This window comes from Antrostomus carolinensis, unplaced genomic scaffold, assembly GCF_000700745.2.
Source record: "Antrostomus carolinensis isolate BGI_N321 unplaced genomic scaffold, ASM70074v2 scaffold45850, whole genome shotgun sequence".
Lineage (NCBI taxonomy): Eukaryota > Metazoa > Chordata > Aves > Caprimulgiformes > Caprimulgidae > Antrostomus > Antrostomus carolinensis.
Genome location: NW_010288541.1, coordinates 2,903 through 28,481, shown reverse-complemented (window position 1 = coordinate 28,481; position 25,579 = coordinate 2,903). Strand labels below are relative to the sequence as shown.

The 25,579-nt window shown below is 44.5% G+C and overlaps 1 protein-coding gene across 1 annotated transcript in view; it reads right to left on the bottom strand.

Moving 5' to 3' along the window:
* Positions 1-5,572, bottom strand: part of ENTPD1 (ectonucleoside triphosphate diphosphohydrolase 1) — a 7,211-nt gene extending 1,639 nt beyond the window's left edge. Inside the window, exons 1-7 of the mRNA XM_029084735.1 lie at positions 5,459-5,572; positions 4,941-5,058; positions 3,564-3,714; positions 2,661-2,820; positions 2,489-2,491; positions 1,798-2,034; positions 988-1,248 (exon numbers count right to left, since the gene is read on the bottom strand). Coding sequence (XP_028940568.1) covers positions 988-1,248; positions 1,798-2,034; positions 2,489-2,491; positions 2,661-2,820; positions 3,564-3,714; positions 4,941-5,058; positions 5,459-5,572 — 1,044 coding nt within the window. The remainder of the gene's footprint in view (positions 1-987; positions 1,249-1,797; positions 2,035-2,488; positions 2,492-2,660; positions 2,821-3,563; positions 3,715-4,940; positions 5,059-5,458) is intronic.
* Between the last annotated feature and the right edge of the window lie 20,007 nt (positions 5,573-25,579).

Genomic DNA, 25,579 nt, shown 5'->3' with positions numbered 1-25,579 from the left:
AGGAATACCACAAAAGAAAATGGTTTTATGTGCAGATAGAGAAACATAAGAAACATCACACACACGAAAGTATGTATATTTTCAAGAGTGATGTCATTTTGAGAGACACCTCTCAGAGGTGATGAGAGGTAAGGACCCCAAAAGGAAGGTGTAGGTAGGAACTTCACTGACCACAGTATCCTGAAGAACTTCAGTAAATCCCTGTCCTCTGTGTACTGGTGCCAGAGTGGCACATGGGGAACGCTGCTTGCCATTGGAACTGTGATCCCATTTGGGCAATTGAATAAGATGAGCGTGCAGCCAGTATCACCAGCAACAGCAGAGGTGATGGTCTGAAAGGAATGTGCACAGCCCCAGCATATAATCCAAAGTCCAGAAAACCCATCTCTGACAGGGCAAGGGTGTATTAACAGTTCCCTCAGAAGGCTTCACAGCCACTGAAGTTTTGCAGCTCTAGGACTGATGCTCAATGTGGTGTGTTTAGAGCACATGACAAGTGTTTAGAGCATGCACTGTCTCCTCATCATGTCTGGGAAGCAGAAAGGTGAGCTGACTGATTGGTTTCAGTAGAGCTCACACATGTCTGGATGAATTTCAGACTTGGTACCACCATTGGCCACAGGAGACAAGGTTTGCAGGAGCAGTGTATCATGCACAGCCTGCAGCAGGCTTTCCAGCCTCTGGTGCTGGCCACCCAGAAGGACTGCTTGAAAAATGAATCAGTAAATGGGGCACCCCAAGGAGATGACTAGAGGAGATAGGGTAGAACGGGAACAGGGCAGTACTGGTAGGCCAGTATTTACTGGGATAGCTCTTATATGTGCTGTCCTCACAATAAGTGCAGCACTACTTTTGTAGTTACATGTCCAAAAAGCCATCTTGTAAATGTTTTCCTGCCCCAGCCATGGAGAATACACTCTAGGATTACTGAGTTTCTGCTTTTATGATATTCTGAGTTACAGAGAGTCGAAGAATGTGAAGACTTACCCCAAAGTCCCCTTGTAAGGGAGGCAGGTATATCCCATTGAAGGAGCAACTAGAGTAAGGGCAATTTGTTTTGTTAAAGAGTTTCTGGATGTTTCTTCGGCACTTTTGATAATCTCCCTCTCCCTGTATGTACAGCTGGCTGAAAGGGAATTGCTTTTTCTTGGCTGATGTACAAGGGTTTTTGAAGAGATCACTTATATTTATAGTCCTCTGATAGCCCTGGAGAAAGCACGGATCGAGAAGGCTGCTGTTCTCCATCGTCTGAAAGTAAAATCAACCCAAGCTGTTATACTTCACTCTAGAGTAACACCCTGGGAAAGAGCCACAAGGAAGGGTGGCCACAAGGCACTTGTCACACAAGTACAAGTACATCACAGCAAGATACACACATCAGGTCAAAGTGATGAGGATGGTTTTTAAGGCATTGCCTGTGATTTGGGACATGTGAGTACTGCCAAAGCCTCCCTGTAAGACCTGGGGCAAATTACTTTCAGCCACATTTTGTGAAGCTGCTGTTGATTTGGGATTCTCAGAGATGGTGAAACATCACCTCCACTGAGTATTCAGTTAAACACAGTACTTCTGCTATCCCATGCCCGAGAATCAAGGCACCTGAAATTGGTAGTACTTTCAAAAATGTTGATTGCCATCTCTTTGGGCATCTTCCCAGTCTTTATGGAGGATAATGAAATTTCCCAACACCAGACTAAGGGATGAGATGTTTAGCTGGGACACAGCAACTTTTACAGCACCAGTATGTCAAAGCTGGGAGGGGCCAGCATCTCCACCTGCAATTACAGATGAACTTGCCTGTAGGTCCCCGGCTAGTTTCTGTTGCAGAGCTTGGTCCTTCCCATAGCAGAGAAAGCTGTGCGTGTACACTAGGTAATCCTTGCCATAGAGACGGAAGTAGAGCAGATTCTCCGGGGACTCAGAAGATAATTCCTTTGGTACAAAGGTAATCTGTGTTGAGGCTCCTCCAAGGTCTAGTGCTCCTGATGTCTCACTTACGGATTTCAGGGAATGTAGAAGTTTTGTCCAGCCAGACTTAAAAAAAAAAAAAAAGTAAACCAGATACGTCAGGCATGGAGAAGATTTATTTGGGAGTAAGGAAAAAAAAAAAAAGATAGAAAGAAAGACCTATGAGGAGAGAAGCAGGAGCACAGAACACAAGAAAGGCAGGAAGACCTGGAGGGAGACATGAGATGAGAGCTGGAACAAGACACAAGAAAGACGCAGGCTCAGAAAAGCAGAAGATGGATCAGTCTGAGTGTTTGCAGGAGGACTAAAAATATGAAATCTAATACAATTGTTATGAGAAAAACCAGTCAACTTACTGTTGCATCTCCCAGATGATTTTTAAGCTCAATAGTAAACAATCACTGTCAAACTTTGCAGGCACAGAAATAATTTAGATCAGGAAGTGAGGAGGATGCTGTACCGAAGAAAAGTTAGATGCTGGTATTTTATTTCAGTGCTTTAAGTCTGACTACAGTGGTACATCCTGATACCAATAAGTATTCAATAATTGCTGAAGCAAGACGTGCAGCTTCCTGATCTGTGGTAAATGGCTTACAAGAGAAGATAGTGCCTGTGACACCCTCCTGCAAGGCATGATTTACAAAGTGCTGCAAGCCAATGATTCAAATATGGACTTGGCATTGATACAGTACCTGCTTGAAATTGCCCAGCAGGTAGTTAATGGTGATCCACCCATAGGCTCCTTCTTCCTGACCACTGATGATTCTGGCACCCTGGAAGTTGAAGGGAGCTGAGCGTAGCGTCTTCTCTACTGAGGACAAGACTTTGTCAGCTGTACTTTTATTCTCCAAGCTAGATGAATGGAAGAAAGGATGGAGTGACTCTGACAGCTCTCTGCAGCCTATGGGCTTTATTCTGAATAGGCAGGCTACAACTCCTCACCAAGCATTAATTATAACAAAACAGTCATTCATATGGCTACATCCAGCTCTAACTGGCCACGTCCCTCTGTCACACCTTGACAGCACAGCTGCCACCAGCTCTGACACTTTCAGACCCCACAGCTGACAGTGGTACCTGGCACAGAGACCAGAGCGCTCTCAGTCTCCTGGAGCACGTGCCCTGGTAGGGATTGCACTCCCATGAAAATCACAAATTGCAATTAAAGGAGGATGTGATTATAAAGTTACCTGATGGTCTTGGGCTGAGTCAAGATATGTGGGGAGTTGCAACATGGTTGGGCTCAAAAATCCTGGGTCAGGCCTAATACCTGTCTGAGCATCCCCTTGATGTGGGGTATGTCTGAGCATCCCCTGAGCATCAGCTTGGGCACTGCTACCCTCCTGGTGTCTCTGTGCTTCATGTGGGTGCTGGAGATGATGGAAGGTTGGAGTGAGTGGAAATGGACCTGCTGGGCAAGCAGGGGAAGAGCCCAGGGAGACTTGGGGCTCAAAGAGACCAGTAGCAGAAGAGGGTATCTGGGCAAAGTGTGATCTGGTGACATTCCCAAAGACTTTGCCCAAGAGGTCCCCACTGCGCATCCATGGCAGTTCCAGGCGCAATGCTACAGGAGAAGGGGACGATCCCTGCAGTACCTGAGGAGCCGCATGCCAGCAGTTGCTCCGAGGTAGACGGGTGTCTCTTGGTGCTGCTTTGAGGGAATCACCTCTTCTGCTTGTCGTAGGCACTGTACCAGAGAGGGACCTGCCTTCTCTGTGGCATGGGAGTAACCTGAGATCCCAGGGCCTGCAAGAAATAAAGACACTTCATTGCTCAAACTCCAAGTATAACCCCAGAGTGCTCTCATAAGCAGTCGTGTTAAGCTGTATCCCTATCACAGACTGCAACATCAGATTCAACCACTCCATTTCTAAGGAGTTTTAGAAATCCTACAGCACCAACCAAGCCTGATGCACGCGGGGATGGCCACAGCACCCAGCATCTGCTACCTGCTCTTCACGAAGCAGGCTATGAACTAGCGATGAAGGCTGCAGTAAGACAGATCGTTTGCTTAGTATGTCCTGGACACCTGTAGACCCATCTCTGCTTCTGCCTGGGTATACCCTGGAACTGCACCTGAAAATCCCTGACCCTTCACTACACTGGGTCCTCCGGGGGAAAGAGCTGTCATTTGTTTGTGTACTGTATGCTCGCACTGCAGCACTGAGTGTTTTGCAGCTATCCCCTTTCAAGCTAACCCAAAGAAATATTCATTGTCCCTCCCTGCTGCGTGTCCCCTGCTGAATGGACTGCCCCAGGACCGGTGCCCATGTGGGCAGCAGTGAAGCCTGCTCTGTGTTTGCTCCAGGCTGCCATATGCTCAGCATGTTCATGGCATAGCACTCTGCAGCACTGGGCAGCTATCGCAGCAGCTCGATAACAGCATGGGTCTGCAGACAGGCCTGAAAAGACACCAGGCAGGCTCTGACAATGCCTCTCCTTCCCCCAGAGTGCAGCAATCCATGATGGTCTACTCTGTTCCCTGTCATGTGCATCCTTGGGCTTCCTAAATCACAGAATATCTACACAGTAATTAAATAGAATAAAAAATAAACCATGACATGAGTAAGTTGAGCAACCTTGGCCCACCAGCCCAGTGTCTAGCTTGCACAGAAGCCTTCAAAGAGAGCAAACCACGCCCTCTCCTTTTGCTGCCTGACGTTCATCAGCACTTCAGCAAGGGTGCATGCAGACGTTTTATTTATTGAAGTAAATTTTTTGGTGTAGTTCTTTCCAAAAAGCACTTACTTCCAAGGATCCTAAAAACAAAGGATATAGCAGAGCCAGCTTTCCTTCTGGGAAGGTCAGGTACATGCAGCTCCCCGTGGGAAGCAGTGGGATATACATCAGCTCACAGATGTAACACTGTTTTCATTATTGGCCTCTTCCTCCAGCTTTCTCCTCCCCCACCCTTTGGTTCCCTTCTCTTCTTCATCTTGTGCCCCTTCCACAGCTCCTTTTTCTCCTCTTACCTTCGACTTTACACACCTCCACTTGCTGCACCACCCCAGTGTCGTTCTCCTTCTCTGCTGGCCACTCGTACACATACAGGTTAGTGTGGGATGACCCCGCATCCAGCACAATCCCATACTGTGGGCAAAACAGAGCCATCATTGCACCTCAGACACCAAACCAGATACAGCATATGCTGGTCTCCACACGTGGGGGGACCAGAAACAAACAGCCTATCTGGCAGCTGTGGGAACATGCTATGTCATTACTCTTCTCCATAGTGCTTCAGTGCAAAGTTTCCATCAAAGGACATGAGAACAGAGAAGCAGCAAAACTGGGACTGATTAGTTAGGAGATGATCCCCTGTGGAGCCATATCTGTTTATACCATGCAGATGTAAAATGAGATGCTGAAGTACACAGAGCCAGAAAGGGAGGTTAGCTAGGCCCAGCAAGGGCAACAACATCTTCTGGAGCACTATGCACACCTAACCCAACAGCTTGGCTTGTTTTCCTGTAAGAGTCCCAGCTTGTAATACCTTAATATTCTTCGGAAGTGGCTTGTTTTGGGTCACTGCTACAGCAATTAAAGCAATTACAGCCATAGTAGAGAGGAATCCCAGGATGAGAAGAATCTTTCTTGTCAAGGACATCTTTGGTTTGGTACCTGTGACTGGAGCAGAAAAAGGATGTTAGTGTCCCAGCAGCCCATCTTACCTCACACCTCAAAAGTCTCCAGGCACATTCCTGCAGGCCCTTTCCACTATGAAGCATCTGCCTTTGCCCATCCCGGCTCCCATCTCCTGCTCCATGTCCTCATGTGGGATTTCTTAGAGGCAATGCTCAGCCCTGGTGTCCTGCAGATCTGCTCTCATGGCCTGTGCCAGGTCTCCATGGACAAAACCAGAACAGTGGTCCTGTGCCAGGTGGTGATGAAGGAAGACTTCAAGATGCAGCTTATAGTTAGTTTGTTCTTGAGACAGCTGCAGGCGACTGAGAAAGCATATAGCAAAAGCATCTGTATGGGGCAAACACCAACTTCTATAGCTCTACATTTGGTTTAGTAATCCCTAAGAGGCTGGAGGAACAGACTGCTAATATATAAACAGTGTAACCTCATGGAACCCAAAGCTTTAACCCCTGCGACATTTTGTCCTAGTATACTTTGTGCTTCAGTTTTTAACAATGTTTATAACAATTTACAACATCCTCATCACTGGTAATGAATTTAGGAAATCTAATGGTCACATTTCAGTATGTGGCAGTCAGTTCAAGCAATGCTGTCCTGCACCTTGGCAATGCTATGTAGAAAACATGATCTACACTCCATAGGGTATTTAAGAAATCTATGGAAATTTTTTATGCCACTTCTCACACAATCAGTAAATTATGAATAGCCTGTATTTGCAGAATTGGCACAATATGGTTAAAAAAAAAAAATCACACGCTTTTCAAAACTTGTACCAGTCTGATTCCTTAACTGTTACTGATATATTTGGTATGACCTAGCTAACAAATTAAGATTTTTGTGGCTTAAAATACGTGGTTTGCAGTAGAATTCTGTTAAAGAAAAAGCCACTTAGGGATGATGGAAATCATTCACAACCAATATGGCATTTGAGTTTTCAGCACCAATATACACATATTTGCATTTGTTAGTGGTCAGCATGATGCTGTCATTTATATTTTCCTGCTTTGGATCCTCCTTTATATATCCCATGGTGGAAACCTCACTTTACAACATAGGTTCAGCCAGTTTTGGTATTGTTTAATAAAATACCATCTTACAACACAAAGCTCTAGAAAGGGTATCAGCAAAAGAATTTTCCAGATTTGTAATCTAGCTGTAAATTCAACACTTACAAACAACAAACAGCTTTGGCACTCTGGGGACATAACTGCTGCCACTACAAAATGAAATAAATTTCTACCTATACTGATGCTCCATACTCAAAAGCACTGATTGTCTGACTGCTCACACAGGTACTAATTTATCTTCTCCTTATACACAAATACTCTGGGAAATATTTAGAAGTACATTATGGGTCATCCAGGGTGACAGTAGCTCTGTGCAGGCAACCACATCAACTATCTTCATGCTCCAAGAAGGTGCCTGAACATGTTGTGCATCTGCATGCCAGAACTGAAGTTCCAGAGGTCATTCTCCAGCCCTCAGGTGATACTGGGTCAATGCTCCAAATCCATCCTGGCACCCCACATCACTCATGCAAATATGAAAAGCACTCAAGTTCTGAACAGGGTCGTCTTCTAACCGCTCTGGTTTGACATGAGAGGTGGTTCAGGTGCCAAAACTATGCAAAGTGTTACCCAACCTTACAAATGACCCCAAATCCTAGAGTTATTTTCAGAAGTTAGCCCAAGTGAAAAGAAGCAACGCATCTCTGGAAATCTCTAACTGTAAACAAATAACGACTTCCCACCTACCTAGAGAAAAAGGAACCTAAAAGTGTCAAAAGAACTTGTTTGGAAGATCTCCCCACAGGCAGGTCCATTGGAAACCTGATGCTGACACGGAGCTCTGTGCTCCCTCGCATCGCGCTCATGTGTAAATCTGCTGAGGTTGACTAAAATTTAGAGGCTTGCTATGCTCACATTTTGTGAGTGCCTGTTAGATGCACAGAATGCTTGCCAATATCTCCAAGAATGCAGCTTAAAAAAATAGTCTAGTGCACATACCAGACAGTAGGAGGTAAGAATGCATTTTATACAGCTTTATTCAAAAATGCCCCAGAGCTCGTGGCTTGAAGTGATTAGAAACAGCAGAGCATGACAGCTGGGAGGCTTTTCTTATTGAAGAGAGTAGTTAGCTCAGGTTATGATAGCACTGAGCACTTCTGCTGAACAAAAAATATTTTAACACTAGAAAAATTAATAAAACTAGATGCTATAATGTAAAATTAGCTGCACAATATAGATATGAAGCTAGCACACTTGAAAATTGAAACTGCTGCTGACAGTTGCACAGCACATCCACCTAATTATTGCCATCCTTACTCTGAGGATCTTGCCTAGAGACAGCCACTAACAGCTTTGTTGGGTGTTTACTGTCATAGGAACAAAGAATGGATGACTTCACATCATTTCTAAGATTTTCAAACTCCCTGTTGTGATGGGTGTTGTCTGTCTGCTGTATCTTTTCAGCAGCCACACTCTGAAAGTAGCAGCATTAGCAGCAAAGCAGGAATAATTTTCTCGCTGTAATGGACCATCCCAATAAACAGCTTTTCTAATCCCTTGTCTGTAGGCAGAGGCATAACAATAATTGTCTGCGTCCCACCTGCAACCTGAGATTAGTCATTTTTTCCAAGGCACATTATTTCTTCAACCCTGAACAAGACTTTTGCCTGAATTTTAGCTCAGTATCGCGAGCGTTTTTCAGGACTGAGGGTTGTAGATACATGATTTCATTGCTGTAGTCCATACCAGAGCATCTGCCTGTGTGAACTCTAATGCTATCAAGCAGCATTTTGTTGAAATGTTTCATACAAGAAAAGGTACAAAATGATAAGTGTAACCCAGAAGGTAGCCTTGCAAGGCAATAACCTTCCAAACAGCTCTCAAAGTATACAGACTTGAATACTTGATTATTTAAAACCCCAAACCAAAACCAAACCACAGCATTACAAATCTAGATAAAAGAATTCAATGTAATTAAAGTAAAACTCACCTGCCATTTGCTCAGAAAGGTGAAGTATTTGAACAACTTCCCTTTTCCCCACACTTGGTTACCAACATCAGCTCTAGGCATAACTGCGGGTTCTGCAGTGGCTAAAGAATTAACTTATTCCCTAGAATCCTCCAGCTCCTTTGCAGCCCATGTTCATGTTGCTGAATATCTTGCTAACACTCCTCAGTCTCCATCAAGTGGGGCAGTCCTTGACCCTCTAGCACCTCTGATTGCCAGGCCCCAGGAGTTTTCTTCCACTAGAAGTCTTCCTCAGCTGAAGATTAAACAGGCATGGTCAACAGGCATGGTCTTCTGTCTCTGTACACACCTAGAACCCAGAGAGACAGATCTCTGCTCTTCTTCCCATACTGCCCACTGTAAGTGGTGACAGAAACATCACACAAGGCCATAAGTAGGCACAGAATTGATGCTGTTTTTCTTCCCCTCCCCAAAGCTCAGGGCTGCCTGTTGCTGGAGCCCTGGCTGGCTGTGCAGGCATTAAGCACTCTCCAGATGCTGGAGCACAGCCCAGCTGCTCAGAGGCATCTCTGCCTGTTTCTAATTTTGGTATCTTTTTTTTTGTTTTTTGTAGGGGCTACCACCGGTTTAATCCAGTGCTTGGTGCAGGTCCAAGAACATAAACAGATCTAATATCCTTTCTGAGTTCACTATCAACTGAGAATGACATTGGCAGCCATACCAGCTAACAGCAGTTTTGCTGCAGAAACCCTTTATTTGCTCTCAGTAAATAAACCAGGAAGGACCACACCAGAGTGGGAGGCAGCTCTGTGTGAAGGCAAGGAAATAAGATCGTCCCCAGTGTCTTCCAGAGCCTCAAGACAGATAGGAAACTGCTCCTCTAGCCAACATCACACTAAGTCACTGGCAGCTCTACATGCCAGGAGATGTCACTCACAGCCAAGGCTGCCCACCTCCCATCTCCCTTCTCACCAAACAAGACTCAGCAGCAAATGTTAAAAGGAATCAGGCAACCACCTACTTTTAGAGGTGCAATAAGGAGAGGCTAAGGCTGGGTTAAGGACTGAAATTAGGATTTTCAAGCAGAAAAACAGAGATGCTGTGCATAGTCCAAAGCCATGCTTAGTTCAAACAACCTCACTATGACCCATCATCTCAAATAAATACAAATCCTGGTGTAAGCTCTGGCTAGCACAACAGCTGAAGTTGATGTTTGCTCTTTCATTTGGATGCTCACTCTGACTGTTACAGAAGGGATCATAAGAAGCTGTACTGCAAGGCCACCACTCTTCCACTGCACAAGTGCCACACTGACAGAGCCAGTTCCCACAGTCACCCTTATGCTCTCAGCACACCTCTGTATGGTCAGAAACATTCTCATTTTCAGCCTTAATTTATTTAGTGCCAGTCTATTCCCCTCTTTTTTCCACCTTTATTTCAAAACTTCTGCAACTCTCAATCCTCCTGGATTTTATTCTCTTAACCAATTTATAAGCAATGATCCTTTCTAGATTTTTGTCTTTCCAGCTTTCTCCATCTACCTGAACAGTCCAGCAGCCCTTCTCTGCATACAGAATAACCTGCTTTTATTTTTCTTAAGCATTCTGACCAGAGTTGCAATGAGACTAGCCTTGCACAGTAATGTACCCATTACACCAGGAGATTATACAATCCCAGCCTAAATTAAGTGAGGTGAGGACCTGTACTACCTCAGACACATGCTCATCTACCATCACGGCCAGTGCTAAATCAACCCAGCACTTCTCCTATGCAATCCCAGCAAACTCATATTTGATCACATTTAATTAAACTAGCCCTGCTACGTGCTGTAAGCAAAGGGAGTTCCAAGACACATTGCCTGCTGCCCACAAGGCTTGGAGTGATGACAGAGAATAAGACGGCATCTTACGAATCCTGCCCATCAGCTGGCAGCTGCCTCTGCTGCTGATCACCCACGTTGCCACTGAAGTCTGTTGGGAGTCTCTCCAGTAACTGGTTTCTTAAGCACATGTCCAGTCTTCGGGGGAGAGCTGCTGCATGCTCATGCAATCACGTAGCCCAGCAAATGGGAATATAGTCTGCAGAGCTCTTGGACCTAAACGTATCAGAGAGACACAGTGCAGTGCTGAGAAGTCACTGAATTATGACCCATCACAAGGGGACACAGGCATACTTCAAGATTGAGAAATTTGGAACAGTATGGATTGAAATGAGTCAGATGCCACTGTATTTTTAAAGCAAGGAGCAACAACTTGCCTGCCTGACTGCCAGCTGAAAGAGCACAGGAGTCCATGGCTGAAGGGAGCCTGAATCCCTCAGCGCTGTGAATGCATCCAGCACCTCTGACCAGCTCTGTGGCACAGGGTAGGCATCTTGGGCAGAAGAAGCATCCATGAGGGCAGGTGCTTGCAGGCTGAATTGCACACTCAGTGAGGTTGATGAACTTGCATCAGGTTTTGAGGCACACTACCTAAGAGGCATTCCTGTCTTCAGACTCCCTGCAACCAAACATCTGAGTCCATAAACACTCAGAAGAGCCCCACTGCTTAATTTATCAACTCTTTCCTGAAATTTTCTCTGTCCTCATCTGACTTCTTACTCATTCTTCATCTGCCTTTTTCAAACATGTTCTTATCCAAGTTACCTAGGAAGATTTTGCTGCAAAGTAATGTAAACCACCTGTTTCAGGCCAACGTGTTGGAAAAGTCTTTTATTAGGTTGGCAAGAGGCTCAGATTTGTCTTAGAGGTTTTATTTCAAAATATCAGGGCAAGACACTGAACATGTTGATATTAGAATTCAAACTCTAGATCAGGATTTTACATCACTTCTTACAGTTGTTACATGGAACTGTGTGGGAAAATCTTCTCCAAGTTTTAATTATTCATATAGCAAAGATTGTGGCCATAATCCATTTACTAGATTATGTTTTTCCATATTAAATACTTATAAGTGCTGAAGTACAAACACCAAAATGTCAGTGAAACTGATAATCCAAACAATGTTATATGTTTGTTTTGAATGCCATCTTTCAGAGCCATTTGTTACCTTGAAATCAGACAGTTCTCCATGTCTCAAATGCCAGCAGATTCCTATGGAACTAGTCTACGCAGCTGGGCAGAGTGATTGCACTAGTCTGTGCCATGTGCACACACACGTGTGTGTTAGTGAGTTGGAAGATGAGTAAAGACCATGCTTATATCTGTGATAACACCAACTTGGAAGCAAAAGCACACTGACACATAGGACTGGAATTCAAAATAAATATGATAAATAGGGGAGAGCCCGGGGAAAACATCCAAATCGCTTGAGTAAAGACAAGAGCAAATATGACATTTAGAAAATAGCCATCACCCAAAGATAGTGTGGTGAGCAATCGGTTAAGTAGCAATTCCAGAGAAAACATTCGTGCAGCTATAGCAGTTTGTGTTAATCCTTCCCTCCATCTAATGCTGGTAAAGCCTCCTATGAAGTTCTATGCCCAATTTTGGACACTGCCTTTCAGGAAAGATGTAGATCACTTGGAGAAGCTCCAGAAGAGAACAAGAAGAAAGATTAGAAGTCTAAAAACTTGACCTACAAGGAAAGATTGAAGGAATTGGATTGTTTAGCTTAAGAAAGAGAAGAGCAAGGGAGACCCATTAGCTGTCTTCACACAAATGAAGTCTCTACTTGCCAGCACTGTTGTAGCTGATCCTGCCTCAGAGCAGGGGTGGCTTCTGGGCTTTCTCCCAGTTCCGTTTCCTCCATTCAGAAGGCAGGGAGTTAGCAAAAAGAGGCTGATGCACTCATAAGCTATGCTGTTAGCAAAGACCAGTGCAATGCATATGTTCTCCTTGTGGAATGCAGATGTGTTTGAATAAATCTGTTCCCTTTTTACCCCAAAGCTCCAGGTTGCATTCAGACATAATTCAGCCACAGCAACCACCCTGCTATATGCTATCCATATGTACTTGCTTGGGGTGGGAGCACCTCATCCTTTTGTTGCTTTTAGAGTTGTGACCAGGATACAACATTGAGAAACTGCACAAGACACATTGGATGAGTCCTGTTTTCCTGGAAAAAAGAAGGAGAATGGGTGGGTGTTAGGGGCTGCAGAAGCTGAGCAGCCGCAGCAAGATAGAAGCGGCACGCAGGCCCCTTCTCTCTCTTCTGCAGCCGCCCGCGCAGCCGGCAGCGGCACAGAAGGGCTTTGTGCTCGGGGCAGTCCCATGGCCCTGCTTACATTGGCCCTATGGTTTACTGCTGGAGGGGTGATGTCTGGAGGGTTCCAGGCAGGAGCCCGTGTGACCCGGGCTGTCCCACCAACAAATCCCCCATTCACCCTGTGCACAAAGTGGATTCTCCTGTTGCAGACCTTCCCACAGTGCCCGGCAGCGCTGGGTGCACTGCTCAGCCTCCCTGGCTGCTCTGCAAGGTGCTCACAGCACTTCCCATCCCACAACACAGCCCCTCTCCCTGTTATTATACACTGTGCCCACCAAAGCTTTCCCAATGCCTGCTCATTAAATAGTATCTACCAGAAGAGAATTCTTCTGGCTTATGTTCCAGCAGTCAGACTGAGATACTCAATATTCTCAAATACAACCTCAAATACAGCAGGTACTACTGACACAATGACTTTTGTAGACAGTTAGTTTTCACATTTGTATGATGTTTCCTGGGCTTCAAAGCCTATACCCTGCTTGTATGCATTTCTTTAGGATTCACACATCAAAGAGATTTTCAAATCAGAAGAAACAACTGTTACCAGTTACATCAGTCTCCTACCAGGCATCTTCTGGTATTAATTTGCTACCAGCCCATCAAAGCTATATTTTAACTGGAGAAGATTTATTGCCATTACCCACAAAGCTTGAAGTTTCATCAGAAAATATCCAGTGAGTTCAAGACAGCTTCCCTCTCCTCCCCAGCTTGTCACCTAAGTTATTGCTTGAATGTACTTGGCTATCACATGATGTGAAGACATTTGTTTTTCTTTTGGGGAAAAAAAAAGCATCAAGTACTGACATATTTTCAGTTTTGTTATTATTGATAGTTCTAATATGCTGACCTGCAATGGGCCAATGGTGCTGCTAGGCTTCCTTCTGTGCTCAATGTCCTTAAATTCTCTTTTGCTCTTCTTAAATCTCTGGCCATAATTTTTTCCTTATACTTCCTTTGACCATCTTCTACACTTTCTGATTCTAAATTTGCATTAATTGCAGCTTTTTTTTTCCCCCTAAATATGCATCTTTTAGAGATGTTATTTTTCAAATTAGCATAACTTTGAACTGTTGGAATAAGGCCTTTGGGGAATAGAATAAGTGAATAGGCTGCTTCTGATTAGCATTCCTATCTGGCTATTTTAAATACTCCACTGATTCAGTCAAGTACTTTTAAATTTGGGAAATCACTTCTTTTAAGAGCTACTAGTCGTTACTGGATGACACAGAAGAAGTATGCACTACTTGTATAATAACTTGTAACTCTGATAGCGATGTTTCTTTCTCTATCGAGACTGGGGCCAATGTACCTTTTCCTCGTGCTAGAATTAATGCATTGCAAATTATAAGATGGTTACCCTTGGTTTTGAGGAATTACTGTCTCATTCACTAAAATCCACCATCTTATCAGCTTTCCTCATCCCTACATAGATAGTCACACCCTTCTCTGTCTCTGGCATCATGGCTGGTAATGGCCACTAACCTTCACCTGCTTTGGTCACTTGTTCCCAGATCAGCCCCATGCAGCTACTATGATCAACTAGTTAATTGTTGTTGCTGGTAAAGACAGCAGGGCCACTGCTTTAACAGGAAGATTGGTAATATGTGAGTCACATCACCAACCCAGCACAGCCCACTGTTCCCTGTGCCCCAGCCACCACCCGCATCGGGGGATGTAGAATTTGTCATGACAAAAGAGAAGAAATAAATAGCCTCCAGAACAACTGTTGCCCCTCTTCAATAGCCACATTATCTCAGCAAGTTCAGAAACTTCCTGGAAAACACAAAGTCCTGAGCACTGTAAATACTGCTGCCCCTAACAGGAGGTTCTGGCAGGGGGAACGACTGCAGAGAAAACACATCCAAACCCCTCACCACCCAAAGCACGCTCTGCGCCCAGAGCTTACAGCGCTATCAAAATACGTCCTCCCAGTAGCCGCCAGTTTCCCTCTGTACCCTCTCCACTGATAACCTCTTCTGCCTCGAAGGGGCTGAGGCCAACAAGCCTCTTCACTACATCTCAAGGACGCTTTTCTCTGAACTGCAGATTCCTGGGATCGCCTTGTGTGTTGAGCAACACTACCGCTTTCAACCCGAGCTTCCCAAGTGTTTCTGCACAGCAAAGCAACCAGCTTTTCTCCTGAAGTTTCACTTCCCACTCAGGACCAAAAACCACTGGAGCCTGACCGCAGAAACACAAACACTGTTCCAAGCTGCTGCAGCATCGGCAGAGCCACTGGCAAAGGCCCTGGACAGATGATGCCCATTCCCTGCAGCCCCATGTACGAGTGCATATGCTGGGGACCGCTGTGGTGCTTATCTGTGCCTGGGATTTTGCCACCCCCTCCAAGTGTGATCTCCAGCACAGGTGTTGGCTCTTTTAGAGGAGCATATCTCAGGCCTGCAAGATACGCAGTGAGTTTTTCCTCCCTTAACATACATAGTACCCATTTGCAGCAGAGAAAACTGTAGGCACCTTCCCTTTGCAACTAACTCTAGCAGATGAAGCGAAAAGGCCTCTTGCTATCCAGGCAGGGCAGCAGCCCCACTGCCGCCTTTCAGTAAGCCAAGGTTAAGACAGCATGCATAAAAAAAGACAGCTCTCTAATTAAACACTTACAGATTTGCTCCCATACCTCCAGCTGTCAGCACTGGTATCTCTGTTCCTCATTGCAGAGCACGGGACAGGGAGCAGCTGGGATAGTTTGTGTCCTGCCGAGGAGTGCATCCACTGTCTAGGCTTTGTGGAAAAATATACTGATTTCTCAGAGGTCAGCTTTAATAACCAGGATTCCCACAAACCATGAGGAGAATTCAGCTCATGATATTTGGCATGAATATCACGCTCTGTTCCTCATGCTGCTACAATTTCCATTTCAAATAGCGGGAAACAAATTACCCTGTGGTATTTTTCAGGACAACCAATGGGAAAGAACATGGGAGCGAAGCCTGTTGCAGGGCTCAGGCCTTGACAAAGTTCTCGAGTGTAAGAGAATATATACTTCTTGGAGTTTACAAAGGTAATAAGTTAAATATGCAGCTAAGTTTTCATGGTAAGAAGAGTACCTTGCAAGGACTGGAGCCTCATGGAGACATGGAACAAAATAGCAAAAGAGTTTTGTTGGGTGAATGGGCTAGCACAGGATGTTATTAATCTCTAAAATTCAGATTACTTGTTACTGGTATGTGCAGTGAATCCCAGGGAGAATTAGGCTCAGGAAAGGAAACGTATTTATAATCAAACAGTGGTTTGGTTTCAATTTGTATGTCTTCATTACTGCCCTCTATCCCTCAAAGTCCTTACCTCAAATAGTTCAAAATACAATCATGAAATATTTTGGATAAGGCAGTGTGGGCAGAGAATGCTAACAAGGACAAGGGACAGTCACAGCAACCATCCTTCTGACAAGTGCCCAAGCTACCCTGTCTACACATGCTACACAGAAGGGGCTGCTGCAGAGGCAATAAACCACCATCACTTCTGGGTGACTGAGCAGCCCCCAGGCATCTGCAGAGACTGCACCCAGGGCTAAGCCCAGCAAATGGACCTTACAGCTCTGACTTCTCAGCACATCTCCCTCAGAGGAGTAAGAGCACGAGCTGCTCTCTCTTCCTAGCAAGGAGGTGTAAGCAGAGGAGTCCCAAGCTTTTCTACACCACCTGCCTCCAGCTCTCTGCTCCATACTCTAGCCTGTGTGTCCAAAATGCTTATCATAACGGAGAAATCAACACTCTCCACAGTCAAAAGCCAATGAAACAGAGGTTACTTCAGCTGAAGAAGCAACAAGCTTGTGACACAGCCACTCCAGCAAAGGGGACAGATTTATAGCATGGAAAAGAGCTGACAGCAGGCTCCATTAAGATGAATGCAGCCCCTCAAGCAGCAGGAAGGACCAGCAAGCCTGGGCCCATGAAAAAAGCTTTCCTGCTACCGCTGCGTTTCCCAGCCTCTCTAAGTGCCATTCTCTCTCTGGCTACGGGAGGTCCCGAGGTGAAGCCAGAGCCCACCTTCCAGCCCCAGGATCCCCAGCCCAGCTGCAGCGCTTGCAGCAAGTTCACATGAGCACAGGCTGCTTTCCTCATGCCTGCTGCAGGAGCAGAGGCATTGAAAAGGTTATTTATTAACGGTTCTGGGACAAAGGAGCAAGAAAGCAAGCAAATCCATTTATAAAACAGCTAAAGAGAAAATCTGTAACTCTGACGGTCTGTTCTGTAATTTCTTAACTGTGGCCTGGAGCTGCCCTGGCATCACTTCTTGTGATGCTGAATCAGCAGAACAGCCCTACTTCTGCAGTAAATAGCCCAATAAGGGCAGAATAGCCCTGAAGAAGAAAGCACTAATTTACACTGCATCTAGATTTTTCTTAGCTTCTGCTAGGATTTAGGAAGACTGATAGTGGTCAACTTTCTCACCACTAAATAACAAGCAGTGACTCACATTAGCAGCTACCTCTGCAATCCAGGACATATGCTTTCCTCTGGGAGAAGGTAGGGACAGGATAAAGAGAGAAAACTCATGTGAGAGCTGTCTCGAACAATACCAGTCAGTGCTAGCTGAGCTCTCAGAACCATACCAATCCTAAATACTTTGCCAGACTTTTCCCTTTGATAACATTTCTCAAGGGGGGAAGGAGAACAAAAATAACAAAACACTGTTCTGTTTAGCAGTTACCCATAGCAGAGAAAAGCTGAGCTAAACTTTCCAACAATTATCAGCACGAAATCCTAAAATAGACATGCAATGTACTGTTTTTTAATTTAAAACTAGCTGGGCTAGGAGTTCTATCATGTGGACTGAAAGCCATATAAGAGCACAAGGAAGCATATCAAGATGATAAGATGTTAGAACAACAGCATTCAAATTGTCAGTATAGCACTGATATAGATGAAGGAGAAAAGGCCTCAAGCAGAAGTGGCAAACTGCACTGTAATTCATTGGGAGGAATTGCACATCCAGGGAGGACAGATAAATAATGTCCAAGGTATCTATGGAAACCACCATCCTACACAGGAAACAATAAAACTTGGAAAAAGACAAACATTAGAAAAATAACTCACACTTCAGATACTCATAAGGACAGTAACACTAATGGAAAACAGGATTTGATCCCAAAGAGATGGGGGCTCACTTAAGGAGATGTGAAGTATGGAAATGAGGGCTAGCAGGCTGAAGGAGAAATAGGAGCTGTACAGTAACTCTGCAAAGAGGAATCTGTGGGGCTGTCTCCTCAGAGCAGATGTGGGAGCCCTAGCTTTAAACTCCATTTATAAACTGCCCGAGCTCCCACACCACTCTTGTTCGGATGACTCTCAGCAGTGGGTCTCCTCCTGGGCCATGACCTGCTCACCCTTCACACAGGCACATGGGAAATCAACTTACTGCAGGTGGGAATGATGAAGGCAAAAGGCTGGTGAGTAGTTTCAGCTTTGCACCTTCCATCATTGAAAACAACCGACAACTTCCCTTGTCCTCCTGTTTTGTTTTGTCCAATATTTTTGCCAATAATTTTCAGCCCTCAGAACCTCTCACAGGTCAGTTTGGACCTGATCATGTTTTTGTACCACTGATCATGCCAAAACAAAAACTTCTTAAACTCTGCTGAGCTTACCACTTATAGAAAAAGGCTTCACCTTCTTCTCATTTAAGAATGGAGTAGTTTTTAACACAGCTGATACAGGACATTAATGTAGCAATAGTGCAAGACCTTATGGAACAGGAAGACAATAAGTGTTTCAAAGAATCATTTCAGTCACACTCATTTTCTCACCAACACTCACTGCCCCTGTACTCACATGCACCAAGCTCGCTCAGGCGCTCTGGCAGGATCCTTTGCGAGATGGGAACAAGGCTGCCAGATGCCAAGTCCTCACTGCATGTCTTGGGTCCCTCTTCAGTGGCAAGCTACAAATGTTTAAGCAGGTCTTTTGCCATTTTTAGTTGCTAGGTAGCGGTTACTGCAGTGTGATCCCTTTGCCTCAAAATCTCGCTTACCTGACCCCTTGTGAGCCCTAGGACAGACCGCTGCTCAGTGTCATTTTCCCTCCTCATTTTAGGTACCTTAGCTCCCACAGTCTGCCTTCCTGCTGGGAGAAGAGGAGGAGCAGGAGGACTTGCACATGAGATGTGCTGTGACCTTGCTGTCATCTTTTTATTATTGGAGCACAGTTTTTTCCCCTAAGAAGTCATCTGCACAGAGGCTTTATCAGCACCCATGCCTTCTGCTGACGAGCCATCCCTGTGAGGCTTATCAGGGTGCAGGCTGCTGGGCTTGTCACAAACACCATGTTTGTCAGCATTTACCCAGTTTTACTGCAGTTGGTCACATCACTGGTTATCAATACAGACCATTCTTTTAACCCTTGCTCTGTTGCTTCTTCTAATCCTCTCTCACACACTTGCATTCGTGTTTCCTTCAGGCCAGTCACAGTATTTCTGCTTCTTCAGCTGCATGCCTGCCTTATGCATGGTGTGCCGAGACCTTTGTTTCACAGGCGGTCACTGTGGCTGTGAAAAGGCCTCCTTGGCTTGGTTAGGTTATGAGGGACCCCAATAACAGCAAAGGAAGCAGATTTTTGGTCTGGTCTGGGGTATGCTCCTGCATGCAGCTCTGCTGCTCAGATGCAGCTGGGGCTCCTGTGCAGACAGTGTGCAGGAACACAGCACCAGTGGCAGTCTGTTGGAAATTAGAGGATACTGAAATCCAAGAGAGGAACAATGCAGCCTGTCCCTGGGTGCCACTACCAGACTCACCACAAGGGATTCTAAACAGTTTACACCCAAGACCTTACTGACAATATCAGAGCTCGAGCTGCTTTCAGCAGGTCACATGCCAAGCAGCTCCCTGTGACAGTATGGGGTGAGACCATTGTCACTAGTGTAGTGCAGACCTGGTGGTGTTCCTATAGCCAGGCTTGCACAGCAAAGCTGGCATTAACCTCAGCTTCCCTCAAAGCTCCTGGTGAGACAGGATAGCTGCAATTATCCCATAGCAGAGCCACAAGACACAAGGAGGCTTTTGTGCACACATTTTCTCATGCTCGTATCAGAGCCCTATGAGTCCAGCCTTCTCTCAGCGTGCAAACACCAAGCAAGGCCAGGACTGTCTCACGTCTTTCCCACTATTCCCAGGCTTCCCTTAAGTCTGTGGCTCTCACAGCTGACTCCAGTTCTCAGCAGTGCTGTCTGCCCAGAACATATGGGTACTTAATACCAAACAGGTAATGCTGGAGCCAACCATCATACTTTTCTGTCTGTTGAACCTCAGCCTTTCCCTAATAACAAAATATAACATTTAAATTTGTCACAATGCTTTCCATCCATATACTGCCAAGCAGTTTACAGAGGTCAGCACCATTAGCCCCATTTGCCCAGATGATGAAAAAGTATAAAAGAGCAGCAAAACCCCAGCCTGATGCTCTGTCCCCTGGACCACCTCATCTGTTTGTCTGGGAAGCTCTCACAAACCAGGGCTCACAGCACACTCCCTCCCACAGACAGGCAGAGCTCCCAGGGTCCAGGGAAAGGAGCAGCACACTTCAGCTACACCTACTCTTAAATTAATCTTCCCTCCCTCTTTTGTGTTCTGCCAGACTAATAGCAACTTGGAGATCACTGGTCTAATAAAGTACACACACAACTTGTACTATAAAATCTGTGTAGTTCTTCTACAACTTTAAAAACATAGGGAAAAATGGAAAACATCTTTTAGGTTAGGAGAAACATGCTGAAAAAGAGGAACACAGGCAGCAGACCCCCATAGCAGGAAAGAAGGCATTCCCTGTGTTTCCTTCCTCTGCAGTCAGACTTCAGGGGTGGAGGTAGGAGAAACCACTACAGTAAAGAAGTTATTACTTTTATAAAGGAGTTTGGAACTACCTAACAGCAGTCCTGGTGAGTTATATATAATCTCTGTGAAATGCTAGTAAACCTAAAGACTGACCACTACACCACAACAAAAAAAATCAGAGATGTAGTTTGCAGTAGATTACAATGTAAATTTATGGTTACAGTCTCCCGAGAAGTACATGGGCAGAAAAGGCTCTCTAAGATCCCTATTTAGAGAAGGGCATCTATTCCCAGCAAGGTTCATGGGATCCAGTTAGCATTCTCACAGACACCAAGTAGCCACAACACTAAAAGGTCCTTAAATTGGCAGAGAAATTACTAGTCTCTGGAATTGAAACACACTTTGTAACCTAAAAAGCAACTGTAAAATTACTGTCTTTAACAAGGAGTTCATAGCATGGAGCCAGGTTCTGTTGTAAAACACTATTTTTAAGATTAAATGCAAAGGCTTAGTTTCCCAGTTGGCTTAACTCATCTGTTTGCTCTGTCACAAAAAGGGACTACCTCTGTCTTTTGTCATAGTTCTACCTTGCACTTGCACAAGTACATACTCCTTTTCTAATTTATATATATATAATTTTTTTTACCAGTCTGCTCTTCAGATGAGTTAAGTTCTCTGGTCAGGCTGACAGAGTTACGAGTGCAGTGTGGGAAAAGAGTGGTGGTCTGACTGTCTTTTTCATCAGGCAGAGTAGACATAGCTCAACCCAACCTCATGTGTTAAAACCACGCGTTAAACCAATCTTTAAACTTGAAACTGATTAACTTCAAAATAAAGTCTTAATTCTCTCTGGTTAATGACAGAATAAACCCTGAACAACACTGCTGGAACATTATTTTCTTATTTTCTTTAAGGTTTTGATGCTTTTTTGTCACAACAGTATTTTTAAGTCTTGTAAACAAGAACCCGACCACTAGTTTTACCAGAATAAAGTTCTTTTCAGCTGGTTCCATGTTTACTGCAGTCTTTAAGCTGACAAACAGTAAGCTTCCTACCCTATTTCTGGAAAACAATAAATATATAGAAGCTGCAAATCAACTTATTGGGCACACTCAATTCAAGGCAAAATTGCAGATTTCCAGTGTTTCCCACAAAGCAGCTGGAGCCAGCAGCTAAGGGCTGATCTTGGCCAAGAACAGATGCTCTCCCTGGCAAGAGCTGCCCACTGTCATTCTGGCAAAGATCAGGTAGGAGGGAGGGACAGTCTCCAGCTGAGGAACAAATCCCATTCCCTTACCTGTCCCCACCACCAAGCCCACGCTCCATCTTCCCTCCTGCTGTGTGCCTGCGCCCTGGGCTTTGCCATGTACCATGGATGTTTCCATCCCATGAGCTGTGCTGCACAGACTCCAAATTCCCTCCACCCCTCACTTTTGGAGGAGTCTTCCCCTTTCTAGCTACAGCCCTGAGAGGAAAGTGCAGAGGCTGCCGCCTCCTCTGCCCCCAGCTGCAGTGTCACTATTAGTGAACGTTAGAACCCACAGCAGCTGTACCGGCAGGAACTGCGGCTCTGCTGTCTCAGGAGCCCTCCCAGCCGAGTGCAAAAGCAGTGTGAACTGCCTGAGGGGTTGAAGTGGTTTCTATGTCCTGAGCTGCTGATTCACCTTTTCCAGGCAGCACACAGAGCTCAAAGGCCAGTGATGGTTTGAGCTTTGGCTGAAAGATTGCAGATGGTTAATGAAAAAACAAGCAAATTATCATTCCTTTGAAAAAATAGATCCATTCATTTTCTTTTTATCCTCTCCCCCCAGGACCAGTCTGGCATTCACCACCCTATATGATCAGGGCAAAGATTCTCAGGAGGATCAGAAACAAAGGGGAGAATACAAATCAAACTAAGAGCCTTCAACTTCTGCTTATGCAAAATAACAACGTTTGCTCAAAGGTGCAAGTCTCAGCCTGTAAACCATTTGGCCATTCTGTAAGGGTTCCTTTTTGATCAGAAAAGATGTAGTGTACAGCTGGATGAAGGTCACAAGGGAGCATGGGACAATGTTGGGTCAGACTGATGGGCACGTGTCTCCTCATACCAGAAGCTTAATCATTGTCTACAAAGTATATCAACATTACAAGGGGAATTTGAAAGGCAATCTGAAGGCAGACACTGAAGACACTCTGCAGATCCTCACAGAAAGCTCTTCTCAAGCTGGGACCAATAAGAGCCCAAAAGAGTCTGTACAAGAACTATAACAGGCAGAGTTGTAGCATTGCTGGTCATGGCTGAGCACTGACAGAGTACTGACAGTAGTGACTGCAACACTGCCTGCGTCGCCCTTATATATGAGCAGCCAGTGCAGCAGGAGGGATAGAAGGATGAGGAGCCCAAAGAGCAGGCTGGGAAACTGATCTTTCCAGCCACATCTGGGGGGGGAGTGAATGCATGAGAGGACGTGAGTAGATGAATTTGTTCAGTGTGCACTTAGCCGACTCTGTTCCCTTCCATCTGGTCTCTCACACTTTTTCCCTTAACTCATTTCTTAATTTGTACTGCTAATGCAGCACTGTTTCAGAGCACAGGGCTGGTTTTGTCTCTCCTTGTTTTTCAGTGAAGCCCCCCCCAATAACTTTAATCTGTGTGACTTTTACCCTTGCCTTCTTCTGTTCTCTCACTTGGGCTGGTGTTGGCTTTCAAGCCAGACAAGCTGAAAGTTATTACAGAAAAAAAAAACCCAAGGCTAGGGACAAGGACAAGCGCCGTTTCTCTTCTCTTTCAGCAGCACAGATTTATGTCAAATTACGCTCGCTGTAGAAGGGCATCCTTAGGCTCTGCTGCTCTCCGTGCAAGCATACCAGCAACAGGTCTGTGGCTAGGAAATGCTGATGGAAGTGTCGGTCATAAAACTTCAGCTCTGCTCAAGGAGGGCAAGTTTCCACTGAGCTGAGAAATGAAGCCAGTTCTCACATCTAGCTGACAAACCATAAGAAAATATAGTTTAAGAAATGGCCCCATCTAACTCATCTTTCAGAAAACCAACAAAGATGCTTCTCTTGTGAAGATGATTTGGAATTTTATACTTTAAGTTTGATGGGTCTGAAGCAATACTAATCCCTTATGGGTTGGCTCCACAGAGTCATCTCAGTATCATTCATTTCACCCCAAAGTTCAGCCTAAACACTTCTGTCCTTAACCACATCCTAGACAGCTTGAACAGACCATTTCCAAGCCAAGAAGCTGGCTCCTATTCTCAACACAAATCAAACCAGATCCAGCTCCATGGAACACTGTCATTGAACACTGGGCTAGGAAAAAAGTGTAAGATACCTAACCAGGGGTTGTTAACCCCCAAGTCAGGTTTGCTAGTTGCTCCCAACCCCACAGATGCTAAAGCTGCAAAGATGTTTTAGGAAAAGAAGGAATGTGACCAAGCTTGATATTTTTGAACCATACTAAGCCAGTTATACAACTTAGAAAAGGCCAAAAGAGTTTATCAATTATTACAGTTTTTGTAACCCTCCCCTTTTCAGTTGTCCAGCCTCTTAAATTTATTCTTTCTGCTTGAGAAATTCCTTAAGGGTTTTCTACATATTTTTGGTAAATACAAGTCAAGAGGCAAACACAAGTTGCAATGGTCACAGTAAGGTTAAGTAGAGGACAACTTTCTCCCAAACAAAAAAAAATATTTGCTTTATAAAGCAGTTATGGCTGTCACATACATACACACACCTTTGCCTTTTTTTTATGGACAATATTGTCTGGAAATTTTCCTAGTCTATTCAGGATTTGAATGTCCAATTTTCCTCCCAAAGTTGCATTAGCTGTGCTTTTACAAGCTTGGCTTGGAGCCTATTATTTGCTCTTTACGTTTCCAACCACTCTTGGCTTCCTTAGACTTTTTCCTCTGACTTAATTGGTATTTGTACTGGTCCTTCTAGCTCTGACAAACTCCATCTGTAAATCAGCAGTGATTTTATACTTTTTAGATCATTATTGAAAATGTCTAATGCCATCAGGCCTCTTGCAGAATACTTCTGAAAACACAGCTGTTTAATGATGATTTCCTTTGATAACTATTTTTGAGGTTTGTTGTTATCCAGGTCTTAATCCATTAGTTCATTCTTTGCTGGAGAGTCATAGGGAGACTTTTGTAATCAGAACAACATCAGAAATGCATCTATTGCTGTAGAAAAGTTTAAACATGGGAGATATTAATATTTATTGTTTTCAAGCACATTTGGCATCTCTGAAAAATAAAACAAGGACGAATAATTAGTTGGAAAACAGATCAGATGAAGGACCACATTTGCCTTCCCAGTCCTATACTCAAATCCACCTCATGGCTATTAAATACCAATCATGGAGATTAGTTTTTCCAGTTCCCCTTTTGTAAGGTGGTTCCTAACCATCAGGGAAGTCAGGCTATAGAAGTCCCTCAACTTACAGCTCACGTTTATTCCATATTCACTCAATCTTTAGGAATGTTTTTTCCCCCTAGAACTTCAATGAGCCTTCAGCCTCATTTGAAGAAATAAATCAAGAAGAGGATGTCAATAGTGGTCACATTGCATAAGACAAAATGCAGCCTGTTTTTTTTCCAAATGAGGATCACGCCAGGCTTGTTTGACAACTTTTAAGTCATCTGACTTACTTTGTAAACAAAAAAAGCCTACAAGAAAGCAAGGACAAATGAAAAAGTCTATCAGTACTTGAAATACGCATATCCCCCCTTATAAATGCATTGTCTAGCAGAGTTCTAAAACTAAAGGGAACATATTCCTTGAAGTTCTTGCTGCAGACCCTTGAGGTGGGACTATCTCCATTCTAGGATGCAGATTAATATGCTCGCTTGAGGGGACCACAAACTCACAGGCTTTCTTCCATCTGCGATGAGTAATTTCCTTTTTGATGCATTCATTCCCATTATCCCTTTCTACAACAACATTATTCTGAAAGCTACTTTGGTAAGTCTTATCCTTTACAAAACCAAAAGAATATGATAAAATT